The sequence below is a fragment of the Athene noctua genome, chromosome 17 (assembly GCF_965140245.1).
Source record: "Athene noctua chromosome 17, bAthNoc1.hap1.1, whole genome shotgun sequence".
In the NCBI taxonomy this organism is placed as follows: domain Eukaryota; kingdom Metazoa; phylum Chordata; class Aves; order Strigiformes; family Strigidae; genus Athene; species Athene noctua.
Genome location: NC_134053.1, coordinates 7,528,845 through 7,546,507, shown reverse-complemented (window position 1 = coordinate 7,546,507; position 17,663 = coordinate 7,528,845). Strand labels below are relative to the sequence as shown.

The following is a 17,663-nucleotide window of genomic DNA, read 5'->3' as shown; positions in this document are numbered from 1 at the left end:
TAGGAATATTTAAGGATTTCTTTCCATTTCTGTTGCAGAATAAATCAAAGTAAAACATAACAGGGCTTTTCTCATTCTGAGTATTTGTGTGGGTTTTTTTTGTCCTGCAGTTGAGCTAAAATTTAATCTGGACCAGTATGTCAATAAAAGATATCCAGGTCTGGTGAAAATAGTGCGCAATAACAAACGAGAAGGACTGATTCGAGCCAGAATCCAAGGCTGGAAAGCAGCAACCTCTCCTGTCGTTGGGTTCTTTGATGCTCACGTTGAGTTCAACATTGGCTGGTAAGTTGTTGGCTGTTCCCACACTGTGCCCTATGTCTCAAAGCCCGTGAAAGAGATTTGCTCAGCAACAGGGAAGCTGAAAAAATGTAGGGATGGGACGGCTGTAGGCTGGTGTTACCGCATTAGCAATTACTTTTGAATAATATTCTTGATTATTGCAACAATGTCGACAATCTTCTGCAATGGCTGCAGATCCATAAAAAAAAGCTGTTGTGCCTGCTATAGTACAGCTCAGTGGAGGGAGAAGTAATTTAAACCACAATGAATATGAAACCTCCAAAGCAGTTAAATGGGGAGACACCATTAAGGAGACTCTGGGCTGGAGGCAGAAGCGTGCTTTCAAGTACTTTTTTTAATCTCCTTGTCATTTTCTATCATTTCTCCTTAGAAACTTGAATACCAATCTGATTTCCTCATAAATTTTCCTGCATTTGCATTTGAGGGAAACACTGAATGATTTCCTTCATTTTTAATGGGGCTTGAAATTAGCACGCCTTTCCTCATCCCCTTTGTTTTGCAAGGGAGCAGTACTGACTGGCAAGCACAGTTTTGGGTTTAATGGGCCAGATCGGCACTTGGAGTAAATCTTTGTAGCACCACTTAGTGGCCAATATTTGGCATTACTGGAAGTCGGGATTGAAGGAACTGATATGTACAGTCAGCTGAAAAAGGGCTACTGGGACCTTCGGTATGTAAAATGTGTATTTTCCAAAGATAGGCTGGTATTTGATAATGATGATGCAGGGTTATGGTGGAGCTGATTATGCTCTGCAGTTCTGGGAGATATCCCCAAATTAAAACTAAAAATAGCTGTACTTACAACCAGAGAGAAACTTAATTGCAAAGGAGTGGAGTGTTTAGTTTTATATGTTCATGAATATCTTTATAAAATGGAAGATGCAGTAAGGTAAGTCTTGTAGTGGACCTGGTTTATGTTCAGTCCGTTTTCTTCCCCAGGACTATGAAAGACTATAATAGCACTTGTAGTTATTTTCTAGACGCTTAAGAGCTGGTTTAATTAATTTATTTACTTTTAAAGCAACTAGAACTTTCAAATCGTTGCAAATGTTCATGTAGGGTAATATCAGGTACAGGACAGAATCGGGCACTGGGAGATGCTCTGGGCGCTGTTCCCAGTGCTTGTCCTGCCCAAGCTGCAGTTTTCTGAGCTTTGTGGAGAATTTTATTATCACTTCTATAAAGGACATTGAGATCTTACTGAAGTACCCAGAGGAGCTAGGCAATGGTGTCAATAAGCAGGAAAGGGTTTTGTGGTTGCTTTTGAGTTTGCTTGGGTTTATTTTTTAACCTTACTGCTTTGCATTAATGTCAGAAAAGGTTGAAATCAGCATAGCAAGAACCTAGACTACTCAGTAAATGAGAGTTTGTGTATATCGGAGATAAAAAGTGTTTATGTTTACTGCATCCTCCCTGGTGTACTCTCCTTTCAACAAGTGTGCTTAAGTCTCAGTAATACTGCTGAGCCAGTCTGCAGCTGCTTTGAGACCACTTGGCTTCTGGAGTAGCTGCAGAGGACGAATGAGAACAGCAAATGTGCCCAGGAGCATCACGGATTCAGAGCTGCACGTGGAGGCTCAGAGTGTTCCCTTCTGGTGCTTCTCCCGTTGATTCCCTCAACCTTTGGGGCTGCTGACAGCCATCTCAAACCTTATTCTATCTGTTTCTTCCTACTTTTAATTCTGTCCACCTGTGCACATGCGGTTGCCTGTTATCTCAATTTTCATCTCATCTTCTTTTACTAGGAGGGACTGGAAGTCCTTCCATCTGGACTGCTTTATTTTTTCCCACCAGGTTAACATTACCCCTACTCCATAACCATATAAACTTGATAGTCATGCGGGAGTATCTTGTTAAAGTACTGCTGTTTTACTCTCCTACTAAGTCTCATCTTGCATGAATATTTCCCCCCATTTTCAATGTATATTCATGTATTCAGAGGCCACGTGGATTGCTCCCACTCAAAGCTGTCTACGGATTATTTGCGAGGCAATTAAAAGGAAGCCAGTTCTTTTACCACGGAAAAGAGCATTAGCTTTCTGTTTGGTTTGTGTTCCATCTAAAAGTCAAGTACCTGCAGTGCAATTTTAGTCTTTCAATCTATGGCTGCTTTACCTGCCTAATCAGTTGGCAGATTAATTCATAAAGAATCAGAGAAGGACTTCATCACTTTCTCATGAAATATGCAGGACTCTGACAACAAAAAAACTTTTCTTTAAACAATAGTTGCCCCATTTATGGGTGAGCCTTTGCCTTATATTGCACTACAGCATTTTACAGGCTCTCACAGCATTACTCTCCAGGGACACTTCTTCTAAACTAAAATACAATCTGGTAGGATATAAAAAAAATACTCTACAACCTGGCAGGTCAAATTAACTATTGAATTATTTATTTTGCTGTGCTTAATTGCTGCTTTTTGCTTCTCAGGTGTTGAAATGTATTAGCGCAGAGCAGAGATTTTCTACTGACCTGTTCCCCTTAAGGCTTTTGATAGTGTGAGCCAATACTGCTCCTATGAGAGCAAAAGTGGAGAGGACTAGATGAAATGGAGGCAATTACTATTAATTCTCAAATGGAATTTTAAATTAAAATTACACAATAATGTACGTGTACAGTTCACAAGGCAAAAATTCTACCTGTCCTGCAGTAGAACCTTGTCTGGTTTTAATGGTTACTTAATGTCAATAGGAGTCAGCATCTAGAGTCAGCAACCCAGCAGATGCAATAGGTATGAAAATCTCTTGTACATTCCTCTTTGAGGACATATTTAAGCTTGTGTAGTTGTTTTCCCTTCAGTCCTCTGAAGATTTCAGCATTCCTGCTCTGACTTTTTTATTAGGTCCACCCACTGTGCATTAAGCAACACATGGTAACACTGAGTACAGACCATTGCATTCTGGCTGTTAATTTTGTGCTTAAGATGTAGAGTGTTATATAGACTCCTGACTTTGGGAGTCAGGAAAGAATAACGTGACAAAGAGAAGGGAACTTCACTACATTATATCTGGGATCAGGAAAGAGAGATAGCAGAGATTAGGTGTTAATTCTCTGGGTGAGAAAAAGGACACATTGAGTGAAGGAAAGCAGAAATCAGTAAGGGAAAGGCAGAGACCACAATAGATTAGCAGCCATAAAGAGGGTGCTAGGAGCCATAAAAGAAGACATAATGATAGACTATTATACTTGCATTCTATCTTAGGAATTGCTTTTGCTCCTATCACAGAGGTAGTATCAGAGCACTGAATGGAGTTATGCAGTACTGTAGTAATTAAAATTCTGCCAGACAAAGGAGTATCAATAAGGAAGCAGTGGAGTAAGAGGATTTAATCAAAATATTTCAATATACCAGAGAGACAGAGACAGCCCGACATGGAAAAGAGGACCTGTAATATAAGCCCAGTATCCATCAGATTGTGCCACACACATCCCATCATTATGGATTATCCCTGAGGTTGGCAGTGATTTAAAAAATATAGAAAACTGGTATTTTAATGAACTAAGAAGAGCTAAAGATCAAGATCCTTAGGTCTGTGGCTGACACTTCACAGATGCTATTTTATATTGTAATATGTAGTTCAATTTGCTGCAGTGGACATAAACAATGGATTCTTGAGGAATCCATTTCTAAATCCATTCCTATTTCTAAAGGCCATAGGAATTTGTTTTCCTCTAATCTTCTACTGACTTTGGTTATCCCAAGTACCCTGTAACAGAGACATGGTTATGCTTTTGTAGGGCAAAGTCACAAGATGTTTTCCTCCCTGAAAGCTCTCTTGTTAATATTTTCATGCAATGTACTGGAAGCCAATCTTTACCAGCGGGTAAACTCCCCATCCTCCCTGTTAAAGCTCAGGTGGCTCTTCAGGGACCTGGCAAGGTCCGGATAGTTCTTTCCTTCTAGAGATGGAAGTGCTGAAGGTGAGGGTGAAATTACATTTTCAGTCCTTCTCCTGCACAGTCCCTCCCCTCCAGAGGGGTCAAGCCTATCGCTTCTGCTCAGGACACGGTTCATTGCAGCATCCCTGGTACCATGCTAAGTTTGATGTGGGAAGTTTTGTTTATGCAAATGCAAAGGAAAGGACATATGTTTATTGAGGGAGTTTTTTCTTATCCAAAGCCTCTAACCATCACTTAGGATCAGTTTGGTAACTTAATGGAATACGTGTTTTAGATAGAAAAAGTGAACTAATATTATCTGAGCAAAGAGGGAAGCATCCAACATAAGCCACGAGAGCCTTTCAGATTTGTGGGACAGTGCCAGCTTACATACAGAGGACATGCCAGAAAAGCAACTTCAACTATTCATCTACCTAAACAACCTAAGTGTTCATTGAAGCATCCTCATTGGTTTTCAGTGGTGCAGAAAAGAGCTATTCAGGTTTGGCAGCCAAAGAGCTGATCTTTAACTCCCCAGCAGGCGTTTATGCTGCGTTCGTCAGTTCTGGCTGGGGGCTGCAGGTCTGAAACCTCCCCGGGCACACAGGTATGCTGATGGAGATGTCAGGTAGAACAGATGGGGATTTCTTCCTCTTAGAGACCGAGGAAGGGAGTATGAGATTTATTTTTTTTTTAGTTCTCTGAACACTTATTTACAGAAAAGGCATTATGCATGAAATATTCCTCAGTTGGCCTCAGTGAAGAATTATGTATGTCAGTAGATCTGCTTGTCTGCATCTGATAAATGTATATTGTCAGTGAAATGTGAGGTAGCGTATAAAATTACATGCAAAATAAGCTTTCAGTTTATGCATATTTTTTCTTACATTTCTGCGTTAAGTTTTTACTTCATGGTACCTGACAGTGGTACAGCCGGAGTAAAATATGGTGTTAAATGCACTGAGCCATAAAATCTAGCAGATGAGACCAACCATGCTGTCTTTCATCTATGTCTTGTAAGGACTCTTCCTTAAGTCCTTGCAAAAAAAAAAAAAAAAAAAATCTGATTTGTGAAAGAGGGAGGAAAAGAGATTGGTTTTTTTAATGTTCTTAATTTTTTATTGGAGTAAAAATTAGAACTCTGAGGTGGAGAGGAAAAAAAGACATGTTTGTCTCAAAAGAACCCAGAGATTAGGGTATTTGGCTGCCACTTGGAACGGGGCAGAATTTAACACATTTCCCTGTGCAATTCCTGTCCTTTAGGAAAGGATTTGCTTTTGGACAAATGCAGAAAAAGAGACATTGGGGATAGGGGGATTTATTGTCAAATGCCTAGTACAATAATTCTGATTAAGAACTGGAAAATATTCTGGGTCCACTCCTCAGATGGTGCATATTAGCAAAGCATCCTTGAAGTGGTGAAGTCCATTAAAGTGGAAGAGTTGGGCAGCAGAAGATCTGGCCTGTGGTGTGTGTGTGTGGCTTCTTTTGGATCATGTGCGTTTATTCCTATGTTGTGCCTTTTTAAATGTCTGCTTGAAGTCAGCAGGTGCTTTTACATATTTAAAAAGGTGAATTATATAATCACGTGTGCTGAGGAGCTCATTACTAACTTGTTTTTGTCTGTTTTTTATCTGTAAGAAGCTGTTCTTTTTAGCATTGTGAAAAATCAGACTTCCCCATTGACATGAACTCTCCGGCAATCTGATAAGGATGTAAAACAGCATACAATTTTTATTTGCTGTGGTTTCCCATGGGGTTTGAGCTGCTCTGAATTAGCCCAGTTTTAAATACAGAATGCATATATGTTCAGAGATAGATTTACAGTGGGATTAGAGAAGCCTGTGTGATCACAGTATGACCCCTGCCTTTGTTCTCAATCTTTTTACAGGCTTATTCTATACTCTGGGGTAAATTCTGCCTTCCAACTCTTTTCCTAACTCTAATGTTTATCTTGGGAGCACTTATTCTTTGAGGCCCACAGTACTGGCATTGCTCCCACTGAAGCCGTCATGGGTGCTCAACACCTTGGAAAATCCAGTGTTAATCCAGAAATTGACCCACTGGTAGGCAAAAACATTAAATGCATGAAACACATGTGCTATGTTTAGTGATAATGTTCAACAGTCTTTGACAAATTGACACATCTTTTTGTTGTGAATTTGCTCTCGATCAGAGGTTCCTTCCACAAATTCCTCAGGAGAGTTTCTGTAAGGAGGAGTCACTTGCCAAGACACCTTCTGTGGATGTTCCTCCCAGCATGTCCTTGTGACCAAAAGCATGGGACCGTGATATGCTTTGTGGAGTTTCAACCAAGCACTGTCAATCTCAGGGCTCAGTCCTGGGAATGAGACCTCAGCAGTGTGTTACTGTATTTCTGGAACTGCTTCAAAAAACCACAACCCAAGTGAAAATACCCTTTAGCCTAGTAGAGTCTATAAGACAACTAAATCTACTGTCCTTTCTCTTCTGGCTTTACTCATTCACCAGCAATCTATTCAGAGGGAGAGGAGGACACTGACAAATAAATATTTTGAGAGAGGATAGAAGGGAGGAACTTCTTATGTCACTCAAATTCCACCTCAAATTGTCTGCTTGGTTTTTATTAGGTGGAAAAAAGAACTGGATGATGTAAAGCACTACCTTTAAAGCTGAATCTTTTGATTATATTTAGTTTGCTGAAATCCATCATGCCTATGAATATGCCTGGGAGAATACTTTCTCTTGCTCCAGTAAATAACTTGTTAACAATATATGCTACTCTGTGCCCATAAAGTACATTGACTCAGAAGCTAGGAACTTAATATTTTTGCATCTGTGAAAAATAGAGATGAATCTCAAAATTCATATCTGGCTTATGTACCTAATCAGGCAGGGCTGAATCCTGCTTCACTGCCAGCAGTGACCACGCGGAAGGGAAATATCAAACAACATATTGCAGTTCATTATCAAAGCATGTTGAACATGCTAGGGCTTCAGCAACCTCTTCCACTCTGTCCTTCTAGTCTTGGGAGCTGCCAGGAGCACCTGACTTCTGCAGATGCAGCGTGGAAAACACAAGACAAGAGGGAAAAAAAACAGGGGGAGAACACTGGTGTCTATAAAGAGGATGAGTAAATCTACATAATAATGTAGCAGCTTAAAATTAGGAAAAAAATTAGAAATTACTAGGAAAGATTTAATCATAATCCTTTCAAAAACCTGAAGCAATTAGACAAAGCCAGAATTACCAGCAAAGTTGACAAAGGATTTGATGAATGTGCAGCTCAGCTTACAGAGACAAAGACACTGTGTAAGTCCATTGAGCCTAATAGAGCTACTCCAAGGCTGGACTTTGCTAGCAATGAATAGCAATAAAACCCCCTCATATTTCATGGATTACCCAAGATAAGCAATGTAAACACAGTCCATTACCCAGTCCTGTTCAAGTTAATAGTCCTTCTTCTTTGGCCATTACCTAGGGATCTTGGCAGGCAGAAAAACAGAGCACAAGCCGTGCTGGGGGTGCACTGGCAGAATCTGGGATTTGAACATTCCTGTAGTTCTCACTGAGATGAGGTGGAGCTTGGTATCTGGATACCCCATTGCTATTTCTGCTGTCCCTGATCAGGCAAGACAAGCTGTGAAATCTCACAGGTGTACAATGTTTAATTAAAAGACTCTCCGTTTGCAGTTTTGCTAAGTAACAGAGAACAACTGCACTGGATTTTCTCTTTCCATCTGTGACTCAGAGCCTGCTCTCTTACTTGTGGGTGTGAACATGTTTTGGAAGTTAAGTAAATGTGCAGTCTGTCCAGATACTGAACCTTTCCTGTTTCTAATACCTGCAGAGATGTGATTTCCCCATATGGATACAGAGGAAGAAAGTCACCTCTGCTGGGGGCAACGGGAGGTTGAGAAAATGAAGTTCCAGCAGTTGCTTTCATACCAATTCACTCCATAACCTTGGCATGGCATTTTACTTCATCTTTAACCTGAGGGTAGAGATATCAACACTTGCTGAAGTAGTAATATCTTCAACATTTACATTTCTTGAGTGCAGGGGACTAAAACAGAACGTCTGTCACACGGACAGCTTTCAGATGCCGCAGATTTCAAATTAATAGATTGATAGAGATTAATGAAATGTCATCACATATTTTAATCCGACGGTTGTATTACACTCCAGAGATCCCTCCTTCTGCCATTGAGATGCAAAGCACCAAGTCAGGTGATAATAAATGTAAGCCACACAACTGGAAAACACAGGAATTCAGTTAACTGTAGAGTGACCAGAGTAGTTTGGTGATGTCTGGTATGACAGCAGCACCAGAGCTGGGAATGGATTGTTCTTCTTGTTATGAAGAAAATGAAGATGCAGATTAGTATTTCCAAGACACAAGTACCAGATGAACACAATCACAAATATGATTGAGGGCTGAAAATCAGAGTGACTGTTAAATATTTTCTTCACATTCTTTCTCTAACCATTATTGGGGATACACTTCAACAGTCCAATTTTAAGCTGTCTTGCAAAGTAGCAGGCTAAATTCCCTTTATATTCAAAATAGACTCCCCTGGAACATTTTTAATCTCACCTATTTTCAGTGTCTACGTAATTATGAGAAGTATTTACCAAAAGTGCCAGCCCCTGCCTCTCTCTACTGAGAATGAAAGTTAAAGGCAATTACCTTGGATGTGGGGGGTCTATTGCAGACATCGGATATTAAGGGAGAAGAATTCCTTATCTCTTTTAGTTTTTTCATTGCACAAATTCAATCTACCCTTCAAAGTAAAATACTTGCAAAATGAGCACTCAGGGAGGAACTGTAGAAGGAATGTGGAAACTTCAGGCTAGTTTTGAGTGTGACAGTTAAATGATCTTGCTTGTATCAACATAAGCATCCCAATAATTGAGAGATTTAGTGGCCAAAGAACTCTAAACAAGAGAGATAAAAATAGTTTCAAAAATCCAAGTCTTCCCTTGTTTGTCAAAGACCTGTTTCCAGGATCATATGGTAGTGAATGAGAATGACAGAATTTCATTCTTACGAAGGAAACCCATTTACAGATCTCTGCTTCAGAAGGTGTGCAGTCAGTTTTCCTGCTTTACAGGGCAGATCTGGAAATCCAACTCAAACAGAATAAGTTTGTGCATGCCATGGGAATCACCAGGTGCAACCGTGCCCTATGTTGTGCACCAGATCTCACTGGAGGATGTAATCCCTCTGCTCTGTGACTTCCCCACTGCACCAAATCTGTTGAAGGAGCACCCAAGGGCTTCAGGAGTGGGCCACCTCCCAGGGTGGTGTTTGCCTTGCAAGGGAACTTGGAGTCCATTTTGCAGTAAGGCTTCTGCTGCACGTGCTCTGCATGGGCAGTGTCCTGCTCCAAGGTCATTTTTTTTTCCCCTGCAACCATGAGGAATAGGATTCTTCTTACAGTCAAGCAATCAGTGGCCTGTCATTAGTGACATTTATACCTGTTGTTTGGTATTTTGAAAGCCTTTGTTTCAGAGGCCAGAAAGGAGTGGGAGAGCCTCCTGCTGATTTGCACAGGGGTTACCACAGCCATGCACGGAGACTGGTTTGTGATGGGAGAGGGGTGTCTGCCTGACATCTCTGTTGTTCTGCTGTACTTTCTTCTGCTGCTTCTCAGATGATAAGCAGAGATAACATTATGGAAAGAACAAAGCAGATTCATCTTTTCTGTATTCTTCCCTGCTTTACTGGAGTTGCAAGAGTTCTTCTGCCTTCTACCCACTGGTTTTTAAAGCAGTTAATCTCATAAATATAATCTCATATTAATAACGGAAGTGGCTTATCCTGATTTAGTAGGTCACATTGTCTCTTTATGTGGGTGCATGACTGTGGACTAAAAAACATGCGAATTGGCATTCTGAATCATGCGCTGCACTCTTGTGAATCTCCCTCAATTGTTTCTTGTCTCTCACAAAAAAAAAAAAAAATCTCCTTTGATTCTGGGGTGTAGTTCTTTAAAAAAAAGGGGAAAAAGAAACAACATATGATCCTGCTGACTAAGGAAATATTTTAAAACCAAAAGGGTACTTAACAACCTGAGCTGAAATTACTGTACCTCCTCTGGGCTGATGCCCTTTCATGCTTCTGTGGAGGTCTTTGGTACCTTGCAGGACTGGGCTTTGATAACAGAAGTACTGCACCAAAAATTGCAGGTGGCAGGCAGGAGTAAGAGAGACCTCAGGCCATTCCAGTCATGAGGGATGCATTGATTTATTCCCAGAATAAATCAAGTAGAGTAACAAAATAATACATATTGCATATGAAATGAACATCTCTTTCATAACCTTCCTGGCCAGGGGGAATTTCTGCAACTTGCAATGTCATTCTCTTCCCACCGTACCTGTGATCATTCTTTTTATTAAAACTTTGATGCTCTGTTATTGGCAGATAGATTCAAATGTCATTTTTCTAGAGGAATCCAAATAAAACTAGTTTAACTCTCTGACTTCTTTTCAAATGAAATGCTGTGACACCTTGTCTTTTTGTCAGTTATGCTCTTATTTGACATTGTTTTGTGATGGTTTATTTGCAGTAAGTAGCTTATCATCAGTACTCAAGGGTTTCACCGAATCTATGTGTCTTTTTACTGGTGTGGGAAGGGTAAAAAGAAAAGAAAGCAAGCAGTACATGACCTCATGTAAGCAATACGGAGTCTGTATACATAAAGTCAAATATTTTCACCATATTCAAGTACAGAGAAATTGCTGTCTTTTTGCAGAAGAGACTCGACAGTTTATGATAGTTCAGACTGAGTCAGTGAAGATTGAAAATGGAGGTTGAATTATTTTCATAACTTGCCCTATTTTGTTGGCCTACACAAGAAAATACATGATAACGAACTAAATATAAGATAATAAACAAAATATAAGGTAACAAACTTGAAAACACAAAGGGACAATTGCCTTTTAACCAACAACAAAAGAAAAACAAGAAAAGATCAGTGTTCAAAGCCTGCTACCTCTGTGAATCGCAGCAAACCACCATTCCCTTAAAGATATATGTGAGAGCTCTGCAAAATCTTCAAAGGTTGTTTCAAGGGGAAACAGAGTTACAAAGGAGTGAACCTGTGGCTGTTTCTAATACTGCTTTGAGAAGTGCTTTTCACCCTTATGTAAGTCTGCTACCTCTTTGGATCAGTTTCTCTGAAAATTCGTAGCAACTTCAGACTACCTTGGTCAGAAAGGAATGTTTGCACTGAAGCTTTTTACTTTCCTGAAACACTTTGGGATGTAGTTTCTGTTGAAAACACATTGATGTTTTAAAGCCTTTTGAAACGGTGGCACATTTCCTGCAGTTCCCTGCTTTTGCACCATCTGGCAACTGAAATCTTCTCATCACCAAAGTGGTTTTAGAAGGCATAACGCAGCCACATTTGTCATTCAAACTAGATCCGATAGGGTCAGTCCTTAGGAAACAAGATTAAAACCTTTGAGTAACCTTCATATTCATCCAGTCCCCAGTGTGTGTTTTGTTCTTCAGGCCTTGTCAGCAGAGCAGGTATTTAATCGCTACCAGGCATCCTGTTGTTGTTGCTGTTAGGAAACCATTTAGTTACTCTTGGCGTTAGTGTTTCTCAACACTTGTCCGTTGCAAAATGAATTGACAGTCTGCAGGCCTCAGAATAAGTGTTTGGTAAAATTTTGTGTTGTTAAACTCTGGTACAGCTTCATACAGGTAATAAATCATGTGCTGTTGCCCTGTGAAGTATCCCAAACCAAGCTCCAGCCTCTTCCGTGTATGACAGTGTTCTGTCTTCGATCCTGCTGTGCTGTGTTATGGGCTGCCATCTTGCTGGGTCACTGCTCGCAGTATTAGCGAACTTTGTTTCATCAGACTGCAAAGCAGGACCTGGGATTACTGGCTGGCTGTAAAACATTCTGCTGTTTTTATTGTTCTCAGGGTGGAACCTGCACTTACCCGGATCAAAGAAGATCGAAAGCGGATCATCTTACCAGCGATTGACAATATCAAGTACAACACTTTTGAAGTGCAGCAATACGCCAATGCAGCCCACGGCTATAACTGGGGCCTCTGGTGCATGTACATAATCCCACCGCAGGACTGGCTCGATAAAGGGGATGAGTCAGCTCCCATCAGGTAAATCTCGCATGTGCTGTCATTTTGGTACTAACAATGTTTTCTGTCTCAGCTGTCTGCCGAGGGGGAATTTAAATGAAGCAAGGCTAAAGGCTTTGTACAGGGACAGCAAAATGAAACTGGAGAAAACAGATGGCTCTACAAAGCTGTGGATGCATGTGTCACACCTCAAAGCTGCACCACAATGCACTCAGAAGTGCGTGTGCTCTAGTTGTGAATCCCTGGTTCAAGTTCACATTGTAGCCCTCAGTAGGATAGTAGGAGCTTTTTCATCTATTATTTTAATTTCCAGTGGACTCTGGCGTGAGTAATAAGCCAGTGAAACATTGTGTGTAAGAGAAACAAAGGTATTTTGTATGTGATGATAAGAGGCTGGCTTCACTTTTGGTCTGTAGGCAGCACTCTTGGCTGTCAGCCCAAACCAGAGCTTCCCAGGAGCACTAGTAGATGTGTTAGGCTTGCCTTGTTCAAGAGTTGCTCTTTTTTTGAGAAGTTTACACATGTTCTGAGTTTTCCTACCGGATAAATTTTAAAATTAAACTGGACCCCATAGTCAGAGTGTCATTTTATTTTTCTCTATAAAGGAACATTTTGCCTTTCAGAAATGGAATTTTCTAAGGAAATAGTTTCAGGAATTGTGAAAGTGCTTTCAAGAATTGTTATAGTGGGAAAACAGGAATTGATAAGAAAGGGGCTTTCTTTCCCCTTCATTTGAAAATTCACATCTCCTAGGCCTTCGTCTCCAGTGCAGATGCTTGTCTAACAGCTCCTCTGAGATGTGCTGTGCAGGGTGAAGGGTGCTATTTTTAGCAGCTGTTGAAATAAATGCTAAAATATATGAAGCCTAGGTATGCACTGTAGGTTGCTCTGCCCTATTTTTGAGATCTCTTAGGAAGGACACAAATTACCACCTTAGAGTCATCTTCATTTTGATGTATATCAGTAAGCTAAAACTCTATTGCATGGTCCCAAGGTAGGCTCTGACAGAGAATCTGATGTACTCCCAGTGTAGAACTTGAGTTGTCAGTTCCATCCAAGCACTTCCAACAACATACCCAACTGAAAGGGTCCCAGTGGTCTTTTGGAAGTGAAAGGACAGAGATGAAGTGATCACATTTCTAAGTGAATGGTTGGGTGGGGCCATCTCCCAGGATCCATCTCTGATACAGAGAGTAACATTTGGATCCATATTTGAGCATGAGTTGCAAGTTGCACTTAGGTTTGTTCTCATACCTTGTGACTGCAAAACAGTATATACTATATATTAAAAAAAAAAAAAAAAAAAGAAGGATATACAAAGCTGCTATCCAGTAGCATTAACCTTATTTACTACAAGACGGCACGGTCCTTCATCACTGACCCTTTGCTCAGTTTGAAACCTCAATAAGCAGGAAAGTAATTACTTAGGAAATCAGTTTTCCTGGATAACATGTGCTGCTCTCCTCACATTGTTTTAAAAGTGCAGATGTTTTATATCTATTTCACTCAGCCCTGAGAAATAGTTTATTTATGATGGAAAATTAATCAGCCAAAGCTTTCATTTCTGAAATCAGGGTTTCAGGCTTTCATTCCTGAAAGGTTTTGCACACTTCATTACTTCCAGTTTATATGTGAAATCGCTGTATTAATTTTCACGTGAGTTGTTCTAGTATTTGAGTATCTTCTGTTCTGGAGACAAGGATCACATATCAGGTAAGACTGAACTAAGAGGTTAAACCTCAGCAAGTCTCAGACACGATTTTCAGTAGTGGTAGCTCATACACCCCCCAAAGTATGGAAGCTGCAGCTGCAAAACACCTCAGGAAATTCAGCTACAGACATTTTTAATAGAGAATGAGGAATCTCATCCCTGTTATGCTGGGATAAGAGGGCTTTTTTTTCAGCAATACAGGGCCTGATTTACCATGGGTTTTCCTCATGTTTATGTTCAAGGTCTTGCTGGAGTTATATACTGAGTTGGACTGATACAGAAATGAGTAAGGTCCACACTCTAGCACTGAGTGCTGTTGAAAACTGATGCACGTAAGTAGCTGGCTCCTGAGAGCAGTGATTTTATTCCGAACCCAAGTGAAGAAACCCTCCAATTCAACAGTGCATAAACTGTCCAGAGACAGATGAGACAAGCAGCACAAGGAAGAGAATGCCCAACCCTTGCTGACAAATATCAGGAGCACTGAGACATTGTGATTGCATAAGTAGCTCTCCTGCAAATTATGAATTACATGCCCTAAAATGCAGAGACATTAACGCTGAACCGTGAACACTTACCTGTCTCCCTGGGAACACATGCTTTGAAGGCAGTGATCTAGGAGAGCAGAGCATCCACTTTATAGCCACACTGCACTGATTTCTGATGGGCCTCTGAAGAAGTAGCACCTGCATGGATTTGCTAAAGCATTTGCCTGTGCTGTTTTGTGCTGTTGTGTTATGGCTGCCTATAGAAATACAATGCAATTTTGTGGCTTTTAAGTGATATGCCAGTGTAATTATGGTAATGGAAAGAGTGAACGTGTGAGTGTTATTGATGAAAAGGATCAGGAAGTCTACTTAGAATTGAGATTTGAAAGTACCCATGATGGGAACTTAGTGGCCGTAGAAAATTTAAGGTATGTTTTCAAAAAGAAAGGGAGGTCAGACTAGTGAGCAAACTTTTTCAAAGATCTCTGTTTGGTACAGATTTTGGTTTTGCAACCAGCTTTCCAAACCACCTACTGCAACTATGATTTCTGTTTAGTCCCGTTCTCAAGGCATGCAAACTGGTCCACACTGATGGTGTTTGGATCCATGTGTCTGTTCAGTGCATTTGTAAGATTGCAGGACTGTTCATCAGCATGAAAACTGCAATTTCATTTGGTCCTTGCTGACACTGTCCCTCTTAAGGCTTCCTTTGACACTGTCTTCAGCAGACAGTGGGTTTGGTTTGTGTCTCATTGTGTGTTTTGTAAAAGAAAAGGCTACTAACTAATAACCCCGTGACTGGTTTTGTGATTGGTGTAACTGAATACTTCCTCCCATATCTCCAAAGGGATTAAAGATTTTAAGTGTTAAAAAAACCCACTTACCCTGGTATCAGTAAGGATCAGAGCCCTGGCATTTCTGATGTTTGTACTGTGTGAATAAATATCATCAATCTGTAGAATTGGGTGAGACATTTAGAAAGTAGAGTCTAATTCCTGTTTTCTTCTGGAATTACACAACAGATGTGCTTCTTTTCTCAGAAGTTTTCTGTTTGAAACTTGATCCTCTGCTTTCTTGAACATTTAACAGTGGTGTGATCCTACTCAGAGCCTTGCTGGGAAGGAGCAGGAACTGTCCCTCAAGGCAGTGGGGCACCGTATAGGCAGTCATGTCAAGCACACACCATAAAATGTCAGATCAGCTGTTGTGGTCCAAGTGACAAAGGGGATGTGGCCTTGAAGTGCAAACAAAGGTAAAGAAATAGCAGGAACAAAGTGTCAGATTTTGTAGAGTTCTGATACAGTTTAAAGTCAGGGTTTTTTTCATGTTAATACTCTGAAATTCAGAACAATTGATGTTCCCCAAATCAGCTTCTGCAAGCAATCCATTTTGCATGTTTGACATTTGAGATGTAAGAAGTCTCTAGCATGAAGATTTAAATGAGGATTGTTATTTTGACACGCTGTGTCCATCACGTCATTTTCCATTTTCCATTTGTGTTCCTGAGAACACACTACACAAAAATGTCCATATCATCTGGCAACAAACTGTGTAACAAAGGATCCTATTTCAGAGGGTTTCTAATGAATTTGACTATGCATTGAAACAAACAGGTTTTTTTTCTCTATGTGGAAGATACTACAGTTTTTTGGAACAGCATGGAAGGTTTCTGGTATCCCGAGCTCTGGCTCTGGATTGTCTTTCCTCACCTGCCGTGATTGTGATGGACTGCTCTGTGTTTGATTTTTTGATCAGCAGCCACTAACGTTAGAGTCATTAGTCAGCCTCACTCAGCCAAGCACTGCACAGCTTTCCATTTTATCCTGCTCCAGCAGCAGTGGTGCATTTCATTGTTGCATATGTTCTCACTTACTGCTTTAATATGCCATAGCTTGGTACCAGTAGGAATGTGGATGTACACTCACTGAATCAGCCACTCCAGAAAGCATGTGTGTCTCACTAATAGATATAAATTAGCATCTGATATGCCCACAGTGAAGTGGTTTGTGCTGCCTGCTTTAGCTGGGGGTGTGTGTGCCCATCTCATGTGCAAGTCAGGCCCCGTGCTGGTCTGTCATAGCGATGCTGATGTGGCCATGTTGGGTCTTCACTGCTCTGGGAAGAAATCCATCTGTGTATCTGAGCTTAGGAAGGGGCTCATCTGTAAAGTCTTTCAGGATAAACCATGCTGTCATGTAATAATAGAACCAGTGACTGTTTATTGATTGATTACGGCCATCTTTTCAGTTGCCGCTTCACAGGAGGCTATAACAGAGCAGTTTCTCTTTTATTTGTCCAGGTTCTGATGGGTATCCTGTGTGTTCCAAAAAGTATACTCCCATGGGGCATCAGAGAGTTATTTCGCATCCCTGTTGCCCTATCTTTCCTGGCTGAGCATTCCGGGTTGCTTTTTTTCACGTGCTATAGCTCTCTGTCGTGGCTTAACCCCAGCCAGCAACTAAGCACCACACAGCCACTCACTCACTCCTCCCCACTCCCAGTGGGATGGGGAATTTAAAAAAAAAAAAAGTAAAACTTGTGGGTTGAGATAAGAATGGTTTAAAAACTTTAATAATAGTAATAATAATAATAATAATTAAAGGGAAGATCATTTTTTTAAAATAGACAGAAATAAAACCCAAGAAAGAGAAGTGATGCACAGTGCAATTGCTCACCACCACTGACCGATGCCTGAGCAGCGATCCGCCCCCAGCCTGAGTGTGACGTCCCATGGTGTGGAATAGCCCTTTGGCTAGCTGGGGTCAGCTCTCCTGGCCATGCTCCCTCCTAGTTTCTTGTGCACCTCCTCGCTGGCAGAGCACGGGAAACTGAAAAGTTCTTGACTTAGGATAAGCACTACTTAGCCACAACTAAAACAGCAGTGTGTTATCAACATGATTCTCAAACTAAATCCAAACCACAGCGCTGTGCCAGCTACTAGGAGGAAAATTAACTCTATCCCAGATGAAACCAGGACACTCTCCAAAGGGGTTAACAAACTTTCCCACCATTAATCTTGTCAGTTTTTCTCCTGTAGCTCCTGAGCAGCAAATCTGTCCTTGAATTCTGTTCTTACAGCCCGGTATGAGCCCTTCTTGCAAAAGACATGAGATGTAAGAAAAAATAAATGCTTATGCAGGTACCATGCAGGTTTCCCCACTTATCTGTCAGGCCAGGGGTGAGGTG

General features: G+C 40.8%; 1 protein-coding gene across 2 annotated transcripts in view; it reads left to right on the top strand.

Moving 5' to 3' along the window:
• The window catches only part of GALNT9 (polypeptide N-acetylgalactosaminyltransferase 9), a 154,947-nt gene that overhangs the window by 56,731 nt on the left and 80,553 nt on the right, over positions 1 to 17,663 (top strand). For both annotated transcript variants that reach the window (XM_074921392.1, XM_074921393.1), the window contains exons 4-5: positions 111 to 285; positions 12,102 to 12,299. In XM_074921392.1, the coding sequence (XP_074777493.1) occupies positions 111 to 285; positions 12,102 to 12,299 (373 nt within the window). The remainder of the gene's footprint in view (positions 1 to 110; positions 286 to 12,101; positions 12,300 to 17,663) is intronic.